The 16,630-nt window shown below is 40.8% G+C and overlaps 1 protein-coding gene across 1 annotated transcript; it reads left to right on the top strand.

Moving 5' to 3' along the window:
* The first annotated feature begins 229 nt into the window (after positions 1-229).
* On the top strand, positions 230-2,783 carry LOC117332621. The gene is made up of 4 exons (XM_033891601.1): positions 230-1,435; positions 1,564-1,802; positions 1,923-2,050; positions 2,188-2,783. Exons 1-4 carry the CDS (start codon positions 1,202-1,204, stop codon positions 2,592-2,594), a joined length of 1,008 nt encoding a protein of 335 aa, XP_033747492.1. The 5' UTR covers positions 230-1,201; the 3' UTR covers positions 2,595-2,783.
* The last annotated feature ends 13,847 nt before the right edge of the window (positions 2,784-16,630 follow it).

The following is a 16,630-nucleotide window of genomic DNA, read 5'->3' as shown; positions in this document are numbered from 1 at the left end:
CACCAAATGGGAATAAATAGTAAAACGGCGCCCATAGGGACGTACATACAATTAATTCACCAACACATAGTGTATATTGAAACATAGTAACACAACTGACGAAGGAAGACAACTTTATGACTTGTGCCCTGACCGGGCCTCGAACTCACGATCTACGGCACCCAATCGCCTAGCCAGAAATACCCGCAACTTATACCGCTGCGCCACATGATGTGGATTAAACCACGCTTACTGTAAGTTATGTGACTCCAACTTCTCTGTAGGTCATGGTGGACGAATCGACGTCAAGCAACATTCTCTAACTGACCGTCACTCGGGACGTGCAAAAACTACACAGACAAATCGATCTATTACCGATATGTTAATCGGTAAAAATTCTGATATAATCAAATCTGAAGTGATGTTCACTACAATGTTGGCAGAACACAACATTGCATTTCTATTTGCTGATCACTTTACTCCTTGGGTCCAAACAGTGTTTACCGACTCTACTATTGCTCAGAAGTTCAGCTGCAAACGTACTAAGACTACCAGTATCTTCAACAATGCTATCGCACCAGATTTAGACAAGGATGTGACTACTTTGTGCCAACAGCAGAAATTTTGTTGATGGTGGATGAGAGCAATGACAAAGGCGATAACAAGTGTATGATTGTGCTCGCCAGATTATATGACGCCAAACAGGGTCAAATATGTAATAAATTTCTGGGAATTCCTACACTGCAACTTCAGTAAGGCTGAAGATTTATTTAATACCATTGAACAAGTTTTCACGGAAAGAAACATTCCATGGGCAAACTGTATTGGTTACATGAGTGACAATGCAAATGTCATGATTGGAGCAAAAAACAGTGTGCTTTCCCGAATGAGACAAAAAAATCCAAATATTTATGATCTTGGATGCATTTGTCATCTTGCAAATCTTTGTGCACAAGCTGGAATCTAATCACTGCCAATTTCAGTCGAGGACATTCTTACAGATGTCTATTTTCATTTTCACAATAGGTAAGTTAAAGTATCACAATGCTTTTTTATTTGCTATGAAAAAACCATGGTATGATTGAATCAATTTGATGGCAGTCATAATTGAAAATCAAAACACTCAATATCCCACATCATAAGTAATTAAAATCATTCTTATTTCAGTGCCAAAAGAAAGGAAGAATTAAAGGAGTTCCAAAACTTTACTGACACAGACCCAATGAAGATTGTCAAGCATTGCGGTACACGATGGCTTAGTCTGGAAAAATGTGTTGGGAGACTGTTGCAACAGTGGCCTGCCCTCCAGAGCTACTTCGAAAGTAATGCAGAGCGTGACTCCCCTGGCAGAGTAAAGACATGTGCAGATGCACTGCAGTCACACACAGTGCATATTTACTGCCTTTTCCTTGATTACTTTCTGCCAGTGCTGAATGAATTCAACACTCTTTTCCAGGTATGCTTTAAAACCACATTCTGTGTAGTCTTTCCATAACAGTTTAAAATTATTTAACTAAATTGAAGGTAATGTCAAAATTACTACAAAATAATAATGAGTTTTACATTTTTTTTTTATTCTTTTAGACTGATGTATCTCTGATAGGCCACCTCCATACCCAGATGCAGAGGCTGATGAGAAGGCTCCTGGGCAAGTTTGTGCAGGTGAAGGAAATTACAGCACATACAGACTTGAGAAATGTGAAGTTTCTTGATCAGGATAAACAGCTAGCGAACAACTTCCTGGCAATCGGACTTGATACCAGGACATTCATTTCCAATCACTCTGATGACCTCCTACCCAAAGATATTGAAACAGTATTCAGGTTTGTTATTTATTCATTGAGTTTGTTTAAAGAATTTAAAACATTATTGAACAACAACAATCAAATTTATGTATCTATATCATAAACACCATTGTAAGTGGGATTTTTGCTATCTTGCAGCTCTATCAGGACCTTTTATGAAAGGGTTACAGAAAAGATGTTGAAAAAATTTCCGTTTGATGACAAAGTTCTCCAGCAGATGAAGTTTTTGAACCCTACAGAGAGGGAATCTGTTACACAGAGTGAAGGTAGGTGTCCAATAAATTCACCTTTAATGTTATTATCAGTACCAGCTACACTATATAACATTTGGGCAAGCTATCAATCATTGATTGACAATGTACCAGGATTATCTTTGCAAACCAATTGTAATTTTCGTTTTCAGTTGGAGACCTTGCAGAGAGGTTCTTGCCTAATATTGCTCGCCAACTCATTGAGGATGAGGTGCTGGACTTCATCCTGTCACCATCATCATCCTTACCTTCACATGACCCTGAAAAACCTGAAAGTTTCTGGATAGAAATTGGCCAACAAAAAGACCTTACTGGAAAGCCTTTCTATAGAAATCTTTCTCAACTTGCCCTTGCCTTATGCAGCATGGCCCACTCCAATGCTGCATCTGAGAGGAGTTTTTCCATTCTAAGAAAAATTCAAACTGATTGGAGAGGAAACTTGTCCAACAAGACTATACATTCTTTGATGTCAGTTAAATTCAATATGCATTCAGACTGTTTCAATTACACTCCGACAAATGCTGTACTGCAAAATGCTAAGAAAGCATGTGCTATGTGACAGTGAAAATGATACAAAAGTGATACAAAAATGAAGTAATAATGTGACTGAACATGAAATTATGTGTTTGTTTTCTATTTTGTTTGTTATGTTACAAAAATGTGCCGATATTTTTGCCGCGCGTATACCTCCCTTATTTTTGACAAAAATCCCTTAAAATGGTTGTCAATCTCCCTTATCACCTCTAGGAAAATATGGCATGTATGCTGACATCGCAATGAAATCTGTCGATCACAGGATAGTTTGGTTTGGTTTGGTTTATTTTGTTTAACGTCCTATTAACATCTAAGGTCATTTAAGGACGGCCTCCCGTGCGTGCGACATGCATGTGTGTGGTGAGTGCGTATGTGTGTTTTGGGAGGCTGCGGTATGTTCGTGTAAAGTCTCCTTGTGATAGGCCGGAACTTTTGCCGATCTAAAGTGCTACCTCACTGAAGCATACTGCCGAAGACACCCAGCAGCACACCCCACCCGGTCACATTATACTGACAACGGGCAAACCAGTCGTCCCACTCCAATTATGCTGAGCGCTAAGCAGGAGTAACAACTACCATTTTTAAAGACTCTGGTATGTCTCGGCTAGGGGACAGAACCCAAAGCCTTCCTGACAGGGGCGAACGCTCAACTAAAGGCCAAAAGTGAGGCAGTGTCAAGGGAGACGTAAGGAAGAAGAAAGTTGTTAAGAAAGAAGAGAAAAGATAAGATCCCAAATTTAGTCGCCTCTTACGATCATGCAATGGGGATAGACCGCATACAGTGGCGTAGGAAGCGGGGGGGGGGGGGGGGGGGGGGGGGGGGGCAGGGGGGGCAATTGCCCCCCCCACTTTTTTTAGTGGGGGGGCAAACATATCTTTTTGCCCCCCCCCCCCACTTTTTGACATCCAAAATCTAAAAAAGGGGAAAAAACACGAATTTATATATTCATTTCGATAAATATCTGTATATTTTCGAACCGATAATGTTTTCTTGAAGGCAACGATAAAAACTGTATCTTGTACATCCGGAACATTCCGACTTTTATACTAGTATATCAATCCTCAGACCAATCGGAACCCCTCGTCATTTTCCTACGTTCGCAGACGGAGGCGAGGTGTTCCGATTGATCCTCAGACCTGTGTGTCGGTCGTCTGCAATAGCCTGGTAAGTCAATATTTATATCTTAATACGAAATTTTGCTTAACTTCATCACATAGATTCAATAAGTTGATGATAATTTGTGAAGTTAATTGAGTTCATAATGAGAACAAGACAGAAACACAACATGAATAGGAATGCGCGGTTTTAACGTGAATAGAGTGATACTAATTACCGACAGGTACGAGGAAATACAAAAAAAAATTCAGCTCGCGCCTACGGCGCTCGCTTTATCACTAAATTACTGCCCCCCTTTCGATTGCAGATCCACAGGGGGGGCTTCGCCACCCTGGGACCCGCTGGGCGGCCCCCAGACCTCTCGCAAAAAGGAAAAAAAAATCGGCTCGCGCCTACGGCGCTCGCATGATCACTTAATTACTGGACCCCCCTTTCGAAAACTCCTGGATCCGCACCTGATCCCGAATTATTAGAATGTGCTATATTCATTTTTCGCGGAGGGCTAAGACCCCCTTGAACCCCCTATCAGGGCGCTGCCCTGGACCCGCTGGGCGGCCCCTCAGACTCCTCGTAAAAAAAAAAAAAAAAAAGCAAAAAAAATCGGCTCGCGCCGACGGCGCTCGCATTATTACTAAATTACTGGTCCACCCGCCCTTTCGAAAATCCTGGCCGGGCCTGGTGATTCATGTTTTGCCATAAATGATATATCCTGATTTGCGTTAATAACTTAATTTGTACTACATAAATTATCAAAATTATCATGGGATGTTGAAATGATAATTATTGCCTAATTTTGCGGAGATGGCATACGATTTGTTTAGTGCGTAAAATTTAAGGTTAAAAAAAATTTTGCCCCCCCCCACTTTTTCACGACTTCCTACGCCACTGGCATAGTCTGTAGCGGTGACTGACCAATCACAGCACATCTTAACATATTAATTAATGTACTCGTCGCTTCATCAAAGCCTGCGCAATTCAATTCTAAACGAAGTCATCCTGTTCAAGTGAGATTACGATGTCGACCATAATACATTCGTCCTCATCAACCTCCGTCTCTCGAAACCTTGTAATGTCTTCCTAGTCGACACCTGTCAAAGAAATCATGATGACGGGAACAAGCCCTTTAATGTCGAATCAACTGAGCCATGTATACACACTGTAGGTAGTGACGTGTACGTAGTGTCCTTGGGTTTTAAGTTCTACCGGGTATATCCGATCGACATGAAAAAAGACTTTAAAATGTTATTTAAAGCAGAGACGTCTATGTCTCTGTTTAAAGATAACATATTGTCCAATATACCTACAAGTAGGTGAAATCGGAGGACATTTCAAGGTCTCGGTTACCTGTTCTGATAAGCTAAATAAGGTAAATCCGCTTTGTACGAAAACAATCAGCCAACAAGAGGGGGGGATTAATTATTGGCATGAACTCACGAAATGACCACCGATCAGGTTTTTATTTACCTCCAATACATCATATGTACTTCGAAGTATCAATAAATATACCCCCCCCCCCCCCTTTTTTTTTTAAAACTAGTATATATTTCTCAAAGAATAGTATGTCGTAATTGAAATGTTTTTTCCCGTTGAGAGGTACCACCAGCTGTCTGGCACGGTATCGCTTAACTTTAAATCATGGCCTTGGTTACATTTCTTGTTTCTTTCGAAATCAAAAATCATTTTATGAATATGGACATGGCAGTCTTATACTCATGCACACATTTTATATGCATTTTACTGTCAGTTCGTCTGATCTTTCTTAGCTTTTTTATCAGTTCGTCTGATCTTTCTTAGCTTTTTTATCAGAACGGTAACATACCGTGCAATTCTGATCTTTTATACAGTTTTCATTGATTATTGGGACTATATAGACAGGTCGTAGTGCGGAATTGTCTGAAGCATACAATGATCATCGGCCATCATAATCAAACTCCTGATTGTTGACCCGATAAACTCTTGTCAGTTGAGATTCTTTGTGTTTCAGATAATTCTCCGTGTTATGATTAGCATTGTCGATATTGGACCAAAGGTGAATATATACTTACAAAGTGTGTGATAGACATCTACAGTATATACAATATATACTTACAAAGTGTGTGATAGACATCTACAGTATATACAATATATACTTACAAAGTGTGTGATAGACATCTACAGTATGTACGTAATCTGAGAAGAAAAAAACCCAAGTACATTTAGTAGGTCCCTATGACTGATAGCTATATATACGTGGACAATATACATACAGAACGTTACATAACTTGTTCGTATTTCTTTATTTCTTGCATACAAATTACATCATCAATCAATTTCTTATAATGTACACTTGACGTTTTTATGACAGCTGTACGCGTACCTGCCAGATACTGCCTTATTACCTGGCTCAGTCAAACACTGCATTGTTACCTGGCTCAGTCAAACACTGCATTGTTACCTGGCTTAGTACGAATGTTAATCAGGTGTAATAGTAACATCATATCCAACAGTTTACCAACCATTGAGAAGTAATCGGTCTGAGAAGAAGGTGTACGCTAGCTCGGAGACCTTGTGAAATAGAACAGCTGCTATATACCAAGACCTGTGGAATCATACCCTCACTGATGGCCAACTTACCGGTTATAGGCCGTGTGACGATGTTATGATATATACCTGTCGCGTCGACGAACCAATGGGGAAATAAGTAAACTTGTAACTTGTTCATGAAAAATCATGCTACAGGTCATACGATTGGCATGGTAATAAGACACAATAGATCTTATACAAGTTATAGTTTCACGGGGAAATACAGTGTCCTCGGTCCTGTACAGTGTCCTCGGTCCTGTACATAGACCGGTCACCTGTCTGTAGAATATCAAATTAATGTGAATTTGTAATTATATATTATTATTTTATTTATTTTTATTTATTTAACAGTGTTTTCATTTAGAACCGGTCGCCGGCCAAATTGACCGGTTAGAATGGTGTTTTGGCCGGTTCAAATGACTTAATTCTATTGAAAACCCTGTATTTATATACATATATTTTTTATGCATATCAGTTGATGATAACGATGATGACGATGATGAAGACGATTGTTCATAGATACAGTGATGAAGATGATATTGATAGTGGCTTGTTATGTGAGGCAAATTGATGATGATTGTGTTAGAAAGGTATTATATGATTATTATTCCCTTTATTTCCTCCTTAAAGAAGATTACATAAATAGAATAACATAGTTACAATCGTAAACAGGATAGTCGATATAGATAAAATACATGTACAGTATACAATATAAAGGGGAAAAAAATGAATACAACAATATCAATCATAAGAGTTATAAAGAGAGAAAGAAAAATACATATTAAGGTAATTATTTATAATATTTGTTCAGAATTTTTTTAAACGTACTTAACCGATAACAGTCGGAAGTCCGCTAACTCTGACATATCCAGTTCATATATAATTTTGCCACCAATAAGTATGTGACATAACTGAAAATCTGAATGGGAGTGTAAATATACATTGGACATAATTTCATACGTATTAATTAATTCACACCATAACTGATCTCTTACTTGTTCTGTAAAGGCACATTGTTAAACGATATGAACATAATTATACATTTTACCACACTTGTGACGTAATTCCTTCTCTGGTTGTCTTAAACTTATAATTACTGACATTATTTATGTATGGCTTCTCTACTATGAGGGAATTTTATCAATAATTTCCAAAACATGTGAGGAGTTAAATTGTCATGAACTATCAGAAACCTATGAAAATCAGGATCACCAATCATTCTCTCTCTCCATACTTTTTCTTCGTATAAATCTACATTATATTTCACTTTCGTTTTCCATTTACTTTTCACTGGAAATACTCCATTTGATAAGTATTCTTGTAAGAATTTGTATAAATCGTATTTCTTTAGAATTATTATTATGTCACTTGTAAACCCGTTGATGTACATGTTGGTATCCATATCTGCCATAAAAAGTCGAGTACAAAATACCAGATAGGATATACAAGATTTCTCAAGATTACATAATCTACCAAAAAACAATAATTTCTTAGTGTCTATGTATGCTTCTATACTCCACCATCCAGGAAGACCCGTGCACATATCAGTACGAGTTCTTGTATGAAAACCTTGAATTGATTTTAAAATAAAACGCTGTGCTCTTTCTAGTATTAAAAGTTCAATTTTCGAAAGACACCATAATTCACACCCATAAAGAGCCGAGGCATATACTTTTGATTTTATTATTTTACAAATAGTTAATGGATTTAACGCACATGGATGAGCTCCACTTCTAATTAAACTCATGATACCACTCTTAAGCTTATTACATGCACGCACGTTCGATACTATTAAAATTATAGTTTAACATCACACCAACATGAGTTATTTCTTTAACCACTGGGAGAAGATGCTTGTAAAGATACATTTTCGCATCAGGATTGCGATTCTTTTTTCTAGAGAAACACATTATTTTACTTTTAACCGCAGAAAAAGTGAAACGCCACTTTTTACTATACAAATCACATATCTCTAGCATATTCTGTAAGCTTTTACGTTGTATACTAATCAGACATATAGCATCAGCTTGTGTTGGTATGTTTATTCTCAAGTCAACAATTAGTCACCATTTTCACATTTTTCTATTGTGTCTAATAAACTAATAAACAAGGTACATTTTAGCAGACAACGCACTCCCCTGTAAAATCCCTCTCTCCATACGGATCCATCTTGAATTCAAACCATTAAATAAAACACTACTTGTTATATCTGTATATATTGCTTTTAAAATATGCCATGACTTTGAAGTAATACCAATGTCATTAAGTTTGTACAGTAACCCATCATGCCATACACTATCAAAAGCCTTGTTGCTGTCTAAGAAGGCTACATAAACATCTTCATCTCTTTCTAAATTATAATGTATACATTCTTGTAAATTGAATGAATTTAACAAACTACACAATCCTTTTTGATATGCCGATTACTGTCTATTCGGGAAGTTATCACAATTGAGAACTGGTTCTAATCTTTTAGCTAAAATCATTTCAAAGATTTTGAAAATGACCGGTAACAGAGTTAATCCCCTGTAGCTATTCGGATCATCTTTAGGTTTACCGTTACCTTTGTACAGTGTAATTATTGTTCCCATTTTCCACTTTGTTGCTATGTATTGATTCTTAATAACGGCATTAAACAATTTTGACAAGTGAATATACAACAAGTTCCCAAATTTTAAATGTTCATAGACGAGACTGTCTGGACCTCCCCACTTATTTGCTTTTAACTTTTCACAAATACTTTTGATTTCCGATACAGTGATAGGCTCTTGTAAAACCTGTCCTCTTTACAGATTATGTCATCTATCTCTCTTACTTTAATCGAAATTTTTTGTTTGAATTCGTCATCAAATAAACTATTGCAATCATTCTTGAAAATATTTTCAAAATGCGTTGCCCATTTATTTACAATAATCTCATGATCTCTAAACGTTTCACCATTTGATGTAAACTCCGTTTGAGAATTTCGCTGCTTTCTCGACTTATTTCTAAATAGGTACCAAAACATTTTATGATTTATTTCACTTGACTGTTCGATCTCCGATAACTGGCCAGACATATAATCATCAAAAGCCTGTCTAAGATTTTTTCTGAAAACGTTTTTCATGAATTTGTACTCTTTGAAACTGTCGGAGTTCACACCTCTTGGTCTACCTTCACTGATCCATTGCTGTCTACTTAGTCTCATATTACCATGATAACCAGATAACTGGTCATTCCAGTATGGTTTTAAGTAACGTTTGTACTTCACAATTGGTATAGATTCTATGGACGATTTCAATATTGCCGATACAATTTCACAATGATATTTCTCTATGTATTCATTGCTTTCAGCATCTTTAAAATCAATACAAGACACATTTTTATTCAAAGTTGCTCTATAAGCACTATGATCTGCTTTCTTCCAATTAAACCTCGTACAATTACCCGTACATTGATAATTACATGTAACATTGACCGACATATTTATGTAAGTTATTACAGGGACATGTTCAGAAAGATTCAAATCGCTTTCCTCTAGAATAGCCACAGTATCTACTAAATCAGACATACTTGATTCAATAATTACATGGTCGATAAGTGTTGATTTGCCAGTCTGAGGGAGAAAAGTACTATTTGGTCCGATACAATTAGCCTGTACATTCACTGATAATAGATTACACCTGTTTAAAAACCCCTAAAAAATACTCGATCTTTCATTTTCTACGAAAATACACTTAGGACCAAGTATGTTAATGTTCATGTCTCCCATGAATATAACCTTTCCCTTTTCAGAGTAAACCGTATATAGACATTCCAGAAGCTCAACATGTTCTATGAACAATTCAATACTTCTCGAAGAAGCTGGCATATATGCAACAAAACAATAAATTACTATATCATTAGATAACGTAAACTCAGCCCCAACTATTCTCGGGCTATCAACTTCGATCTCTTGGACTCTGAAAGAGGATTCTTTATATAGCATAGCAACTCCTCCTCTGATGTTACACCTGTACTGAAACGGATCTGCCCTGCAGGTAGGGCGTAAGAATTGTACCTGCTGCCCCCATTGCATGATCGTAAGAGGCGACTAAATTTGGGATCTTATCTTTTCTCTTCTTTCTGAACAACTTTCTTCTTCCTAATGTCACCCTTGACAATGCCTCACTTTTGGCTTTTAGTTGAGCGTTCGCCGCTGTGAGGAAGGCTTTGGGTTCTGTCCCCTAGCCAAGACATACCAGAGTCTTTAAAAATGGTAGTTGCTACTCCTGCTTAGCGCTCAGCATATTTGGAGTGGGACGACTGGTTCGCCCGTTGTCAGTATAATGTGACCGGGTGGAGTGTGCTGCTGGGTGTCTTCGGCAGTATGCTTCAGTGAGGTAGCACTATAAATCGGCAAAAGTTCCGGCCTATCACAAGGAGACTTAACACGAACATAACGCAGCCTCCCAAAACACACATACGCACTCACCACACGCATGCATGTCGCACGCACGGAAGGCCGTCCTTAAATGACCTTAGCTGTTAATAGGATGTTAAACAAAATAAACCAAACCAAACCAAACTTAAACAGATCTAATTCAAATACAGGTTTAGCAATAACACCGTACCCAATAGATTTAAATGTATCCATAAAGGACATACACATGTATTAAATTCACGTTACCAATGCTCAGATATACCACAAATATTAATGTTATATTTTTGAAGACAGTCTATAAGATATGGTGTCCCTGACATAATGCCTTCAATGTTCCAACATAACGCACGAACATTTTCAGCCATATCTGTGTTCACTCAGGAAAACCTCACGCGGCTGCCATTCTCTGATTCGGATTCCCTCAGGCCAGAACGAATTGTCGCCAATAATGCCTGCGTCCTCCGCTACTACATCCATCGCTTCTCAAAATATCTGATAAAGGTAACGCGAACATTTGCTTCCTCGAGGTAGCTTCGCATCCCAGCTTCTGAAGATATCTGTCGATTTATCCCGTGGATGTGTATGAAAGAAAATGTGTGTGGATCTACTTGTGTTTATGATTTTGGTCTCGAGGATGTCTGATTCTAGCGACCGGTTAAATGTGGATGAAGTTTGCTAATTGGATACTCATGGTTTAAAATTTTAGTACTCGCCTTAGTCTCGCCTTAGGAGCATCATGGCCCTCATTAACACTGGCTGGTCAGTTCATGCTACATGTACATGGAGCTATTACTCTCACTCCTGTTGATCACGGCCCTAAGTGTAATCTTTATATTATTGTGACAGGGACCTCTCTGGCACAAATGGAGTAAACTGGTCAATAGTTCAACTGTCATAAGCAAGGTACCATTTCACGTAGAAGTTAGCTACTAAATTGTGGACGTCTAGCATTCTAACTTTTACTGACATTGTTTTACAACAATAAAAGAAATGTCGGTGTCCACTATATTATCATTGACAACAAAATGTCAACGACTGTACGTGTTTTATGTGGTGAAAACTAAAAATGTAAAATAACGACAAAAAAAAGTTTCCCCTAGATTTTCTGTTTTAGCACCATGATGTAATATTACAAATGTTCATCCTCTTTAAGTAATATACCTCCCTCCATCTGGGAGTCGAGTGTAGTGAAAATGGACACCAGGACACACTCCAACCATCTTGATCACTGGATCAAGTCAACACAGTTATGGTAATATATATGAGCTTGAACTTTCTGAACTCACAATTATTCTGGGGAATGCTTTTCCAGATTTGACCATACCCTTATAGTTTCAAATAAGGGGGAGATAATTTAGCATTAGAATATTGTGGAGCAATTATAACAAATGAAACTTGGGGGCAGGTAGTAGTGTAACGACAAACCTCGGGGATGTACAGTCCACCAGTAGGGTAACGACAAACCTCGGGGACGTACAGTCCACCAGTAGGGTAACGACAAACCTCGGGGACGTACAGTCCACCAGTAGTGTAACGACAAACATCGGGGACGTACAGTCCAATAGTAAGGTAACGACAAACCTCGGGGATGTACAGTCACCAGTAGGGTAACGACAAACCTCGGGGACGTACAGTCCACCAGTAGTGTAACGACAAACATCGGGGACGTACAGTCCAATAGTAAGGTAACGACAAACCTCGGGGATGTACAGTCACCTGTAGGGTAACGACAAACCTCGGGGACGTACAGTCCACCAGTAGTGTAACGACAAACATCGGGGACGTACAGTCCACCAGTAGGGTAACGACAAACCTCGGGGATGTACAGTCCACCAGTAGGGTAACGACAAACCTCGGGGACGTACAGTCCACCAGTAGTGTAACGACTAACCTCGGGGACGTACAGTCCACCAGTAGGGTAACGACAAACCTCGGGGACGTACAGTCCACCAGTAGGGTAACGACAAACCTCGGGGACGTACAGTCCACCAGTAGGGTAACGACAAACCTCGGGGACGTACAGTCCACCAGTAGGGTAACGACAAACCTCGGGGACGTACAGTCCACCAGTAGGGTAACGACAAACCTCGGGGACGTACAGTCCACCAGTAGGGTAACGACAAACCTCGGGGATATAACGTCCACCAGTAGGGTAACGACAAACCTCGGGGACGTACAGTCCACCAGTAGGGTAACGACAAACCTCGGGGACGTACAGTCCACCAGTAGTGTAACGACTAACCTCGGGGACGTACAGTCCACCAGTAGGGTAACGACAAACCTCGGGGACGTACAGTCCACCAGCAGGGTAACGACAAACCTCGGGGATATAACGTCCACCAGTAGGGTAACGACAAACCTCGGGGACGTACAGTCCACCAGTAGTGTAACGACAAACCTCGGGGACGTACAGTCCACCAGTAGGGTAACGACAAACCTCGGGGACGTACAGTCCACCAGCAGGGTAACGACAAACCTCGGGGATATAACGTCCACCAGTAGGGTAACGACAAACCTCGGGGACGTACAGTCCACCAGTAGGGTAACGACAAACCTCGGGGACGTACAGTCCACCAGTAGGGTAACGACAAACCTCGGGGACGTACAGTCCACCAGTAAGGTAACGACAAACCTCGGGTATATAACGTCCACCAGTAGGGTAACGACAAACCTCGGGGATGTACAGTCCACCAGTAGGGTAACGACAAACCTCGGGGACGTACAGTCCACCAGTAGGGTAACGACAAACCTCGGGGACGTACAGTCCACCAGTAGGGTAACGACAAACCTCGGGGACGTACAGTCCACCAGTAGGGTAACGACAAACCTCGGGGACGTACAGTCCACCAGTAGGGTAACGACAAACCTCGGGGACGTACAGTCCACCAGTAGGGTAACGACAAACCTCGGGGACGTACAGTCCACCAGTAGGGTAACGACAAACCTCGGGGACGTACAGTCCACCAGTAGTGTAACGACTAACCTCGGGGACGTACAGTCCACCAGTAGGGTAACGACAAACCTCGGGGACGTACAGTCCACCAGTAGGGTAACGACAAACCTCGGGGATGTACAGTCCACCAGTAGGGTAACGACACACCTCGGGGACGTACAGTCCACCAGTAGGGTAACGACAAACCTCGGGGATGTACAGTCCACCAGTAGGGTAACGACAAACCTCGGGGATGTACAGTCCACCAGTGGCCAGTCCTCTGTTCTGCAGAGTATAATAACGTTATATTATCTCAGTAAGACATACCTGTCATGTTTCAGACTGGACATCAGTTGTGTCCACCGGTCGTAATTTCAGACATATTTTCAACCTACCCGGGCAACATATGATGTAGAAGTAGAATGTGAGACAGTATGATATTGAATATAACAACAAACAAATGTCATCCCTACTTACTTTCACAATAAGACATTGAATATCAGTCTCCACAGAAAGACATTTGATATGTAGTACGTTAGTCTTACTTTCACGGTCGTACGCTACTCATACTTTCACAGTAACACACATCAGTATACATGGGGACCACGTAAATACACATCAGTATACATGGGGACCACGTAAATACACGTCAGTATACACGGGTACCACGTAAATACACGTCAGTATACATGGGGACCACGTAAATACACGTCAGTATACATGGGGACCACGTAAATACACGTCAGTATACATGGGGACCAAGTTAATACACGTCAGTATACATGGGGACCACGTAAATACACGTCAGTATACATTGGGACCACGTAAATACACATCAGTATACATGGGGACCACGTAAATACATGTCAGTATACACGGGGACCACGTAAATACACGTCAGTATACATGGGGACCACATAAATACACGTCAGTATACATGGGGACCACATAAATATACGTCAGTATACACGGGGACCACGTAAATACACGTCAGTATACACGGGGACCACGTAAATACACGTCAGTATACATGGGGACCACGTAAATACACGTCAGTATACATGGGGACCACGTAAATACACGTCAGTATACATGGGGACCACGTAAATACACGTCAGTATACATGGGGACCACGTAAATACACGTCAGTATACACGGGGACCACGTAAATACACGTCAGTATACATGGGGACCACGTAAATACACGTCAGTATACATGGGGACCACGTAAATACACGTCAGTATACACGGGGACCACGTTAATACACGTCAGTATACATGGGGACCACGTAAATACACGTCAGTATACATGGGGACCACGTAAATACACGTCAGTATACATGGGGACCACGTAAATACACGTCAGTATACATGGGGACCACGTAAATACACGTCAGTATACATGGGGACCACGTAAATACACGTCAGTATACATGGGGACCACGTAAATACACGTCAGTATACATGGGGACCACGTAAATACACGTCAGTATACATGGGGACCACGTAAATACACGTCAGTATACATGGGGACCACGTAAATACACGTCAGTATACATGGGGACCACGTAAATACACGTCAGTATACATGGGGACCACGTAAATACACGTCAGTATACATGGGGACCACGTAAATACACGTCAGTATACATGGGGACCACGTAAATACACGTCAGTATACACGGGGACCACGTAAATACACGTCAGTATACATGGGGACCACGTAAATACACGTCAGTATACATGGGGACCACGTAAATACACGTCAGTATACATGGGGACCACGTAAATACACGTCAGTATACATGGGGACCAAGTTAATACACGTCAGTATACATGGGGACCACGTAAATACACGTCAGTATACACGGGGACCACGTAAATACACGTCAGTATACACGGGGACCACGTAAATACACGTCAGTATACACGGGGACCACGTAAATACACGTCAGTATACATGGGGACCACGTAAATACACGTCAGTATACATGGGGACCACGTAAATACACGTCAGTATACACGGGGACCACGTAAATACACGTCAGTATACACGGGGACCACGTAAATACACGTCAGTATACACGGGGACCACGTAAATACACGTCAGTATACACGGGGATTACGTAAATACACGTCAGTATACACGGGGACCACGTAAATACACGTCAGTATACACGGGGACCACGTAAATACACGTCAGTATACACGGGGACCACGTAAATACACGTCAGTATACACGGGGACCACGTAAATACACGTCAGTATACACGGGGACCACGTAAATACACGTCAGTATACACGGGGACCACGTAAATACACGTCAGTATACACGGGGACCACGTAAATACACGTCAGTATACACGGGGACCACGTAAATACACGTCAGTATACACGGGGATTACGTAAATACACGTCAGTATACACGGGGACCACGTAAATACACGTCAGTATACACGGGGACCACGTAAATACACGTCAGTATACACGGGGACCACGTAAATACACGTCAGTATACACGGGGACCACGTAAATACACGTCAGTATACACGGGGACCACGTAAATACACGTCAGTATACATGGGGACCACGTAAATACACGTCAGTATACACGGGGATTACGTAAATACACGTCAGTATACACGGGGACCACGTAAAAACACGTCAGTATACACGGGGACCACGTAAATACACGTCAGTATACACGGGGACCACGTAAATACACGTCAGTATACATGGTGACCAGGTAAATACACGTCAGTATACACGGGGACCACGTAAATACACGTCAGTATACACGGGGACCACGTAAATACACGTCAGTATACACGGGGACCACGTAAATACACGTCAGTATACACGGGGACCACGTAAATACACGTCAGTATACACGGGGACCACGTAAATACACGTCAGTATACACGGGGACCACGTAAATACACGTCAGTATACACGGGGACCACGTAAATACACGTCAGTATACACGGGGACCACGTAAATACACGTCAGTATACACGGGGACCACGTAAATACACGTCAGTATACACG

Source organism: Pecten maximus, chromosome 1 (assembly GCF_902652985.1).
Source record: "Pecten maximus chromosome 1, xPecMax1.1, whole genome shotgun sequence".
NCBI classification, from domain to species: Eukaryota; Metazoa; Mollusca; class Bivalvia; order Pectinida; family Pectinidae; genus Pecten; species Pecten maximus.
This window is presented reverse-complemented; position numbering and strand designations above follow the sequence as displayed.

Bases quoted from the DNA above. Each gene is read 5' to 3' on its own strand.
- LOC117332621 (XM_033891601.1), top strand. From the start codon at position 1,202: ATGAAGATTGTCAAGCATTGCGGTACACGATGGCTTAGTCTGGAAAAA. The intron at 1,436-1,563 runs GTATGCTTTAAA...TTATTCTTTTAG, and splicing joins AATTCAACACTCTTTTCCAG to ACTGATGTATCTCTGATAGG. The intron at 2,051-2,187 runs GTAGGTGTCCAA...TTTCGTTTTCAG, and splicing joins ATCTGTTACACAGAGTGAAG to TTGGAGACCTTGCAGAGAGG.